At 39.4% G+C, this 10,960-nt stretch overlaps 1 protein-coding gene across 1 annotated transcript; it reads left to right on the forward strand.

The window, feature by feature from the left end:
- The first annotated feature begins 691 nt into the window (after window positions 1–691).
- tmc8 (transmembrane channel-like 8) lies at window positions 692–9,027 on the forward strand. The gene is made up of 16 exons (XM_085356283.1): window positions 692–919; window positions 1,708–1,957; window positions 2,906–3,054; window positions 3,138–3,269; window positions 3,357–3,409; window positions 3,498–3,637; window positions 3,710–3,857; window positions 4,425–4,589; window positions 5,461–5,618; window positions 5,699–5,774; window positions 5,869–5,966; window positions 6,101–6,287; window positions 6,942–7,099; window positions 7,255–7,398; window positions 7,518–7,596; window positions 7,901–9,027. The coding sequence occupies exons 1-16, from the start codon at window positions 877–879 to the stop codon at window positions 7,970–7,972; spliced, it is 2,052 nt and encodes a 683-aa protein (XP_085212409.1). The 5' UTR covers window positions 692–876; the 3' UTR covers window positions 7,973–9,027.
- The last annotated feature ends 1,933 nt before the right edge of the window (window positions 9,028–10,960 follow it).

Raw genomic sequence — 10,960 nt, forward strand, 5'->3', positions numbered from 1 at the left:
TGGAAATTTCAGAAGACTTAGATGTGTGGTGAGTGGGTGTAAAGAGCCTCTTTGCTACGGCAATCAGATGCCTTAGAGCAAATGGTGCAACACTTCCAAGTGCAGCTGATTAGTCAGTAAAGAACTAACTGAAAAAGGAAAATGATGACTGTTTACCCAATTATTTCACTGATAGTTTAAAGATATTGTGTAAACAAAGTCTAAAATTTAGCCTAAAATAAATATTTGCTTCGCATTGCACTGTGGTGGATTCCACTGACGCAATCAGCTGTAAACAGATCGAACTGTGTTAGAAATCATTAGAAAGTACTTAAAATTAGAAAATGTATGAATGTATTAGAAAATAATGAAATTGTGGATATCAACACATTAAACAACACCAAAAAGTTTTCTGTAGCACATCTCCTGTCTCAGGCCAAAACCTTTATCACACTGTCACCCACTAACACGCCTGCCTTAAAAAATTTTCAACTTAGTGTTTGTCAGTCCAGTGAGATTGGGTGTATTTGTTGTAATCTTGTCATCAGTCCAACGCCTGGGAGTGCATCCTGTCATGTGATTTCCTGAAGCTGTTACGTTCCCCCTCGTTGTGAACAGATCTGACATATTTCACCTGCAACAAAACAGTCAACCATACACAGAGAGCTTGAGGAACAAACAAACTCCTGACCAGCCATTCAGAGGTCTTCATTTCAGCGTGACGATGTGTGTGATATTTTTAATGCAGATAGCGGAAGTAACTTCTCTCTTCACACAACTTTAAGTTGCATCTTGCACGGAGAAGCTTGTTGAAATGCTATCTAGATGAAGTAAGAAGTTTGGATACTTTTTACTTTTATATTTCATTTTTGATTAAAGAGGAAGTTCAAGGGGAAAATGGAGGCGCACGAAAGTGTCGACTTGAAGAGGCTCATGTCAGGTAATGAAAAAAACAAATGTGCCTGTGTGAGTATGTGAGAAAATGCTGTGCTTGTTTAACATGGTGTCAGTACTCACAGTATGTACGAGTGTGTGAGACTTAATGGCAAACTGACCGTTTGTACTATGCTCGGTACACGGTCCCTTGGCAGTTTACTGCCAGTTGATTGGTTTCCCTCATGGTTTTAATCTAACACAGGTCACATCCAACACTACAAATCTTGTAAAACATTATAAAGTTTTGACTTATTAAGATGTGCGCGTTCTTACCTAAAACACAGAAGCCACAGAGAAAAAAGTAAACTGTTCCAAGTTTGCAAAACAATAGGAGGTGCAAACTAAATAAATAACTGATATGGTTGTTGATGTATTATTATCATCTCACTGAAAACTGAATACAGCGTATTTGTTTTTTGCACTGCTGGCTGAAAAGATAAGACATTAACAGACTTAACCCCTCAGATATCCAAGTTGCACAGATCGTGCAGAAACAATGTTTTCTTGATTCCTTTTAGTTTCTTTATGTTTGTTTTATGGGATTTTTTGTGATAACAGGAACTTTGTGCACATATCGTGTTTTGTTATATTGCGTTGTTTGTATTATGTGCATTAGGATCTTCTACTGTGAGCTAAATATACCTTTGGTTACAAAGCAAGCAACTTAACTCTGAACAAGTTACTTTAGTCATTTTTAAAGCTCTTTCTTACCTTTTACAGACAGAGCAAGCAACAGTACAGCAGCTTGCTTACAAACTTGTACTGTAATCTACTTTTCTGTGTTCACCCCAGAGGAAAGCACAGTGTCCACCCTGTCTTCAGACTCATGTGAGTACTATCAGACTGAGATATTTGACCTGCTGCCCAGCATTCAAGCTTCCCGACCTGAGCAGAACAGACATGACTTTTCGGAAGAGACCAACCAGGGTGGCCGAGAGGCCGGGGAAAAGAGTGGCCAGCTGTCCAGAGGACCCAGAGACAAAACATCCATGCAGCCACTCAGAAACTTGCCCATGTGTATTCAGGGAAAGAGGGGTGCCAAGTGAGTAAATCTTTTGACAGACTTCCCAAATCTGCTTCTTTTTGATCTACGTCTTACTTTGACATACATGCATAAACATGCAGTTAACTTATTACTTAAATAGAATACTACTGATTTACTTAAAGAAACATATTACAGTTGCGTATGTATATCTTTGAGCAGTTGTTTCCACATTTTTTTACTTAAGACCCAGTAGAATGATGCTTATGATCCCACACACCTGTAGGGAATATTTCATTGGCACCTACCAGGATTGTTTCCAGATTTTTTTCAAAGCACAGAGGTGATCTTGGAAAAAACAGGGATGTGATATCCTAACCGTCGGCTTGATTTTCAGGCTTATGCTCAGCCCGACTGTGCTCATGATGAGTTTTCAGGGTATTACACGTGGCCCTGAAAACTCATTAGCACTGAATAGCTGTTTAGCAAATAAGCAAAACAAGTTCTTAGAACTTTTACCCAAGTAATCACTCAATTAAGTATTAGCACCAAGGAATAGCTTAAAGTAAAAGCACATTACTGAATCATAATTATCATATGCTGGTGCTTGATCTACAGTAGCAGTCCAGCAAACCCTCCTCTTTAATTTCTGTTTCAGCCATCTTAGCTGACTAAAACTTCTTAACACATTACAGCTGTGGTCGAGAAATGCTATTGTTAAACAAGTTTGAACCAAACGACAGTTACAAGTGTTAACAGAAGTATTAAGACAACAAAAAAGTGTTTGAAGTGAGCACTTTTTTTTGTACAGACCTCAATCATTTGCTGACACACTTAACTGGTACTTGGTCAGAGGCTATGCATTAACGAATGTTGGATTTCTTTAAAACATAAAATGTCTGATAGCTTATATACATGTTTAATTTCTGATTAAATGTATCATGATTAACCTCTAAAGCTACCATGTTAAATTAAACAGGAGTTCGTTAAATTTATGCTATTTTCTAGGGAAAGGAGAAAGCTGGAAATCAATGATATTAATTTTTGGGAGTCCTGGAGGAAAACTCAGAGCACCAACAGGAAGAGGGTGAGGGAACAGATAAAAGAAGCTCTGTCTGGCCTGGTGCCATGGCGGCAGACCCTCCGGACCATCGAAGGTGAGATAGATTTGTGGTGAATTAACTTAGTATGTGCTGTGACTGAACCACTCAACTATAACTCACCTAATTATTTGTTGCAGGCAAGTTTGGAGTTGGGGTGAAGTCCTATTTTGTTTTCCTCAGATATCTGATTTACTTGAACCTGCTACACTGCGTTCTTATCGGGGGTTTCATTGTGGGTCCATCAATATTTTATCGCACTGACGAGTATGGTAAGTCAGCCGTGACAACAGATGGCAGCAAATTAACCACAACTAGGAGCTGACATCTAAAAATAATTATTCTCTCTGATTTTACAGAACCGTTGATATTTAAAGAAAGTGACTCTGCTTTAGATTTCTTCTTGGGAACAGTAAGCTTTTGTGTTCTAATCTACGTGTAGTATTTATTAGCAATAGCCCCACATGTTTCCCATAATCTTTTCCTTGTCTTTTCTGCAGGGCTACGTGAATCGTTCCCTTGTCTTCTATGGCTTTTATACACGAGGATCCCTGGATTTAAAGTGCTTGAACACACCGTTGCTGTACCTCGCTGGAATCTTCTCAATCATATTTTTAAGTCTCATTCTGGTGGTCCGCAGGTAAGTGATCCACAACAATGCAACATAAGAGGTCAAAATGATGTTTTATTTACGTACATTCACCTGTGATAGAACAACAGTCGGCTACAAGCACACCTGGATGCTCGGGAAGCGTTACAGCATGAACGTGAGCTATAAGATCTTCTGTGGCTGGGACTTCACCATCCAGGATCCCACTGCTGCCGCTCTCAAACACGGCTTCATCAGAAATGACCTCAAGGTGAGTGGCGAGGCACTGACACCCTCATAGTAAATTAGCCAAACTGGTGGTGAAGTTTCTGAAAAGTTTGTGAAGTCTTTAAGTCTAACTATGTTTTCATACATACGCCTCAGAGAAGAATAACACGAAATAAATATAATAGTAAGACCACCAGTGACCGCCCCCTCAGCCTCCTACTGGATGCACGTATTGTATCAATTTGAAAATCCTACGTGACTTCTTTCTCGACTTACCACATTCACAAGATTTTCACAAAACTTGACCTCTGACCTTGACCCTGAGGTTGAGATCACTGAGATCTGAACTCGTTAGTGGATGCACTTATGGTATGAATTTCAAAACACAGCTCCTTGTTCTCAAGTTATCACATTCACAAACATCCTTTAACACCCGTGGGGTAAAATCATGTGCAGCATGGTGGCGCAGTGGTCAGCACTCTTTAAAGGAAAGCTGCGGACAGTTTAGGGGCTCTGTATGTGTTTACTGTACTTCTGATGTTTTGCTGGAGTCTTCGGGTAGCGGTGTGGATCAGATATGGTCATCACAATAGTTTCTGCTTCTCTACAGCTTTTCCTGGAGGAGCAGAGTTTCGCTTTAAGGGCGGCTCAAAGGACACTTGGAGAGAAGGTCCGTCTCTACCTGCTCAGAATCGTCCTGAACCTGATTACTTTATCTCTGCTTGGTGGAGCCTTTTACCTCATCTACTTCGCCACACAAACATCTCTGAAAAAGGTAATGGTTTGATGCCAAGTATTGCTAAATAATGTGGTTTCCTCTTTAGCATGTATTATGTTATTTGATTTTGCTCCCCACTTTAGTATTTCTATCCGCACTTGTCTTTGTCTCCTTCTGTTTTGTCTCCTGTTTTATCTTGTTGAGGACTCTCTCCAGGTACATTCAAATAGTCCAAAAAGATTACCTCTATCTGCTTTTTTAAACATTTACATGACCTGTGCTACTTGGTCAATTATGTTAACTGTTTTCATAAATAGTTGGATAGCACATCACTATTATTGTGGGATGGCATGTGGGATGATCTCCTTTCATAAAGGGTGGCCTGGTGTCTCCTATGCTGCAGCAGTTAATAAAGGAATCAGTATCCTTGGTATTTGGGGAATTCAAACAGCTCTTATTATGACTGCCATGCAGTTCATTCTGAGTCATTTCTCTAACCTTCCTAATTGATACTTTCTATTCACACATACTCTCTGTGTCTCTAGCTCCTATTTTCCCTTCTTAGAGCTTGTTTGCCCCATATTAATTTCCACATGTGTTCATTGTTTCCACCTTTGCCTAATCAGCCCTCTGTGCAGTCCCTTGTTAAATGTCAGCTCTTTTTTTAAGGCAAGCTGACTTTCTGTGTCTCCGTTTTCTTTTCTTTTTTAATAACAACCATAAAAGTTTTACCTTTTTGTTGTTTAATGTGCTTCTGTGTCTTGAATTTGGACCTGCTCTCCTTTAACACCTAACAAATATGCTTTTTTAAAACAATACTTTTGTCTTTCTTGGTTTTCTCATTCCTAAAGTAAATAAATATTCTTGCTTTGTTCAAGTATGTATTTGTTGAATTTCCTTAATAGCTGATAATGTATGTGTGTCTTAGGACAACTCTGGACACCACTGGTTGGTCAGTCTTCTCCTCCAGTATTTTCCTCCCATCACCATCACCTTTGTCAATCTAGTCCTGCCCCACATCTTCCGTAAGATCTCATCTTTTGAAGACTACTCCTTCACCATGCAGGTGAATGTCACGCTTTTGAGGTAAGCTGAAAAGAGACATCAACTTTTACTCTACATAAAGGCACACATGTATTTGCATATTTACTGTTTCTTTTCTTCAGGAGCATCTTCTTAAAGCTGGCCTCCTTGGGGATCTATTTATTTTTTGTCTTCACAACAACAGAGCAAGATGCCAAGGTGATACAGAGCTTTAATGACACATCATCAAGGGTTTAAATTATTTTTTTGAATCCATTTTAAACAGAATCTTTGTGTCTCTTCACTGTTTCAGTGCAAGGAGAACCAGTTTGGTAGAGAGATGTACAAGCTGTCCATCTTCAACTTCCTCGCAACTTTCTTCAGTGTCTTTTTCTTTAACTACCCCAGGAAGTGGGTTTGATTGACATTAACAGTCTGTTTCTTTCTCAGTCATCTTTGTGGTTTGAATGGAAAGATCAGCAATGTCTCTCCTTAGTAGATGACAGGACAGATTCGATCTAAGCCATCTCCCTTATCTTTAACAGGTTGGTACAAGAGACGTATCCAAGATCCTCCCTGGCCAGAATATCAGGGAAACAGCGCTTCCTGATACCATTCAATGTGCTGGACCTTGTTTACAGTCAGACTGTATCCTGGGTGGGAGTCTATTACTGCCCTCTGCTGCCTGTCGTAGGAATCGTTTCATTGGTTGTCACGTTCTACGTTAAAAAGGTTAGATTATTATAAACTCTTTATATTCCTCACTTTATTATTTTCTATCTGTAAATTGGTTAAATAAATCTGTAAAAGAAAAATCCCAGCTGTCTTGGGGAGAGAAGCAGGGTATGCCCTGGACAGGTCGCCAGTCTGTCGCAGGGCTAACACATAGACACAGGCAATTGATACAATTTAACACACATTTGGGAAGCTGTAACACAAAATGTTGCCCTTTCTTACAATAGTAAAGATCTTTAAAATGAATCCTTTCCACATCAGATCCAAAGGTTAATCGCTTTCCGGTCCAAGCCCCACATCTGGTAAAGTTTTTATGCAATTCCAGCCAGTGTTTTGAGTAACCCTACTAAAATAGCATCCTAAATCAGATATTAAAAAAATATTGTTAAAGGATAGGCACAAATCAAGATGATCTTTAAGCAAACAAGAAGCATCAAACAGGTCAGCAGGGGGGGAAAAGCTTCAAGGAGATGGGTAAGATGTACTCAGGTGAGCTGAAATAAACAAAACCGTCTGGCAAATAAAATCTGAAGGGAAAACTGACTGATTTGGGGATAAAATAAGTGGAGTACATTAAGTAATGGCTATATAGAAGTCTGGTTTTAGTATAAAATGTGTTCAAACCTTTTTGCTCTGCCTCTGTGTCTTCAGTTCAATGTCATGCGGTGTTGTGTGCCAGAGCAGCGGATGTTTCGAGGGTCCAGCTCTTCAGTTTTGTTCCATTTCATGTTGCTGCTTGGTCTCTTCATGTGTGCAGCGACACTGGGCTTCAACCACTATCCGCTACAAAGCACTGAGGGCAGAAACGCGTAAGGTTTTCACTCCAACTGCATCTAACACCGCCCGTCCTTCTTTCTTTTATTTTTAATTTGAAACCTTTAAGGATCAGAATTAAACCCATATTTATATTTTATCTTTATTTACTGCTCATTTCTCTCATTTGTATTACCTCTGCCATCCCAAGGTCCTCCTGCGGTCCATTTAGAAATGAACAAACAATGTTCACTGTGACTGGAGGCTGTGTGAAAAGTCTCCCCAGCCCAGCCCAGACCACTATCCGCTACCTGACTTCTGAGGCCTTCGCCCTACCACTAATACTAGCAGAGATGTAAGTATGCAAATAACTCCGCACCCAATACAAATATCAAACCTGTATTTGTAGTGTTCACCTTTACCAGCTCACCCTCCTTTAAGATTGTTTAAACACTTTTCGTTTTGTCTCCTCAGCATATTCTTAACCTCGTATGTGTCTCGGAGACGAGCCAATCAGAGGGCCATTGAGAGACTGAAAGACATGCTAGTTATGGTAAGCACATGTCCAAAATCCTTCCAGTCCCTCCACCATATTGGCTGGTAAGTGGAAGCTGGTATGCTTCAGGCTAGTTACTTTAAAGCTCCTAAATAAGTGAATGGGTTAAGAGCCATAACTTTTAGGTATCTACATAGACCTACAACTACATCAAATCTTTTCTACTGCACATGTGCAAAGTTACATGACAATATGGCTCATTACTAGCTAGGTCGAGAGCATCAAAGGCTCCTGAACGACTGCCATTCAAGCATTTCTTTAAATATGTTTAAAAATTTGCATGTATGTGTTTCCCCCACAGAGCAGCTCTGATAAGCGTTTCCTGGTGAAGCAGCACGCCACGATGCTGAGACAGCGAAATAAGCACCACTGAGCTCTTTCTGCGGTCATTGAAGAGGACGTCACGCTCAGTCACTAAAAACATCCCATCTATGCTTTTAAAAAGTGGCTTTGGTCTCCACAGACTTCCTCTTAAAACTAAAATACGGTTCTGGCTGCTGACAGCCAGGCCAAGGTGTCAGATGGCAGAAAAAAAAAAAGAAAGTGCAGGCTAACTCTTGCTTTATAAAAGATAAGAGCCACAAATTTAATCTTTTCCCCCTTTTCCCTTTTTATATTGTAAATACTTTAACTATAAAAACCTTCCTCCTTTTAATGGCAACAACTTTATTTCTATAGCACATTTCATTACATATAAACTCAGTGGGCTTAACACATAAAAACACAAAAATGTGTGTGGGTTTGCTGCCTCGAGGCAGGGAAGACAGCCAAACAAAACAACAGCACTTGTCCATGAATACAGATGTTTCCTGAGTCCAGATTACAGTGGTAGCATGCACAGACAATACTAGGCACGTTATGTTACTAACTTGTTGCTGTTTTATCTGTTAATCTGTTAAGGATCTCAAGTTTAATTCCAGGAGGAGACAAATCCAGCCTCAGGTGGTCACGAGGTAGTGCCGGTCCCAAACCTGGATCAGTGGGAGGGTTGCCAAATTATTTCCTTGGGTAAATAAAGGGAGCAGCTGAAAGTACCAAACACCCTGAGTGACACAACTTGGTTTAATGAGTATCACTGTGTTACTACAGATGGGAGTAAAGCCCTTTAAAACAAGAAGCACTCTCAGAGCACAAACGTCCACCAAGGTGTCTCACTCTCTGGGCAGTATTTACTTTTACAGGAACAGTATTGTATTTTGTACATTGTCCATCCTGTTTTCTGTTCTTTTTAAACATACTTCAAGAGGTTTGCAGTGCAGTAAAAACAAGTACAAAGTGTGGACTTTTGTTATTTCCCCATTAGTCTACTTTCCATAATTTTGTGTATACTTATTTTTTTATTTATGTATATGTTACATGTGTCATGCTCATTTTGCAGTTATTAAAATTCAATTACATATTTGGCAGAAATATCAAGTGAAAAAAGTTTTTGAGGACAAGTTTGTTTTCCCCAAAAAAATTCTTATTGGGGAACCCTGTACACATCAAAGTGTTATGTATTTAAACGGTTAAAACCTGTTACTGTACATAATAACATCATAATAAAATAAATAAACTATATTCACAGAGCATCCCATATGAACATGTTCTTATCAGTTTGAACACTTGATGTCATTTTAAATAATTCTATATAGGATTATCATCACTTTGACCTTCAGATCAATCTACTGAAGGAGAGGTCAGAGGTCAAATGTAACATGGTGTTTTAAACCATTATATGGTACTTGCTATATGCTGACAATACACACCACACTCACAAGAATTATAGTTGCTAAATTATAAGGCTTTTTTTTTTTCAATGTAGGTAAAAAAAAAAATGTCTTCGTTAAATCGGTATATTCGAGCCGTGTGAAGACGATTTTTTTAACTTTGTGTAACGTCTTTGCATTGTTGTTTTTATGCGTGTTTTGTTATATTTATGTTTTGCAGACATGTGACCACTAACCACATGAGCTTAACTTGTCAGCCATTCTAGAGCCAAGTGAATAAAACCTTAGTCATACTGGTGGTTGATCAGCTGCCAACCACCAGTCATGAGGGGAAAAAAAGTATCCCAGACTGGTTGGCAAAAACCCGTGCCCTTTGGTAGAATATTGCTGAGGTGTTAGTTTGAATGGAAGTGATAGACTTGTCTATAAACACTGTCCAGCTACTCAGAGCTGTAGTGAAAAGTGGGATAATAATGGTAAATGGTAAATGGCCTGCATTTGTATAGCGCTTTTCTAGTCCATAGGACCCCAAAGCGCTTTACACTACATTCAGTCATTCACCCATTCACACACACATTCACACACTGGCGATGGCAAGCTACATTGTAGCCACAGCTGCCCTGGGGCGCACTGACAGAGGCGAGGCTGCCGGACACAGGCGCCACCGGGCCCTCTGACCACCACCAGTAATCTGGAGACCATTTGCCTTCACAGTAAAAGCTTTCTTTTGAAACATGTTGGAGCTCTAAGGCACAATTTGTACCTTGAAGGCAAACTTTCACCATTTCCAGTTGCGTCACACTTTTTTTTTTTTTAGGTTTTACTACCCCTAATACTTAGCAGATGTTTGAAGACAAACGTGGAAAACTACAGGCAACCAGGTAGTAATCAACGCAATCAGTAGGTGGTTTTTTTTGTGCAGCACCTTCTTTGTAACCGATTTCACCCAATGAAAGCCAGTAACCTCCAGAACCACCGCCAAACAGTCGGGGAAAACACATTTTTCTCTAGTAATGGTTATATCACACCCAGTATGGTGGAAAACACCTGAGCAATGTGTGCATAATGTCACAGGAGAAACCTCTATATCTGTGTACTGTCCCATGTCCGGAGCAGCTGGCCTGCTTGCATCTTTTTTGCTGATGTCCCTTAATGTGCACTGTCCCTCTTAAATAAACAAATAAATATAGATACCAAAAGCTAAATAAATAAACTTATTCCCATGGAAGATGAATGAAAAACTTATATCAGAGCTTTTTACCACTTTTTACCACTTTAACTGTATTGAATGTTTTTGACATGTTAATCAAAAGCATTTAAACTATTCATCAAAAGGAAGCAGGCTCATTCTTTTATTTCTCCTAACATCTTGGGTGTGGTGTGGATTTATGCAGGTTATGGATACAATTTGTTGTACATAAGGAATGTATGCACATACACTTGTAGAGTAAACAAAATATGTTGAAAGTATGGTGGTCACGGTCACTCAAAGACTTTAACTGTGGCCTCACTGTGTCCTTTAATATTGACTGTGCATGTTTTTCTCCAATTTGATCAAAATCTTTGTGCACATTTTAGCTATATTTGCATTTGACATCACAGAGATCCTTAAAATGAAGTTAACAGCCCAGTATGTTATCTGCTTGCAACAC

Source organism: Diplotaxodon limnothrissa, linkage group LG6 (assembly GCF_057381915.1).
Source record: "Diplotaxodon limnothrissa isolate DT_005_m linkage group LG6, D_limnothrissa_male_GT1.1, whole genome shotgun sequence".
In the NCBI taxonomy this organism is placed as follows: domain Eukaryota; kingdom Metazoa; phylum Chordata; class Actinopteri; order Cichliformes; family Cichlidae; genus Diplotaxodon; species Diplotaxodon limnothrissa.

Excerpts from the sequence above, each read along its gene's own strand:
- tmc8 (XM_085356283.1), top strand. The coding sequence starts at position 877 with ATGGAGGCGCACGAAAGTGTCGACTTGAAGAGGCTCATGTCAG. Across the intron at positions 5,775-5,868 it reads CAACAGAGCAAGATGCCAAG|TGCAAGGAGAACCAGTTTGG; the intron begins GTGATACAGAGC and ends TCACTGTTTCAG. Across the intron at positions 7,399-7,517 it reads CCACTAATACTAGCAGAGAT|CATATTCTTAACCTCGTATG; the intron begins GTAAGTATGCAA and ends TTGTCTCCTCAG.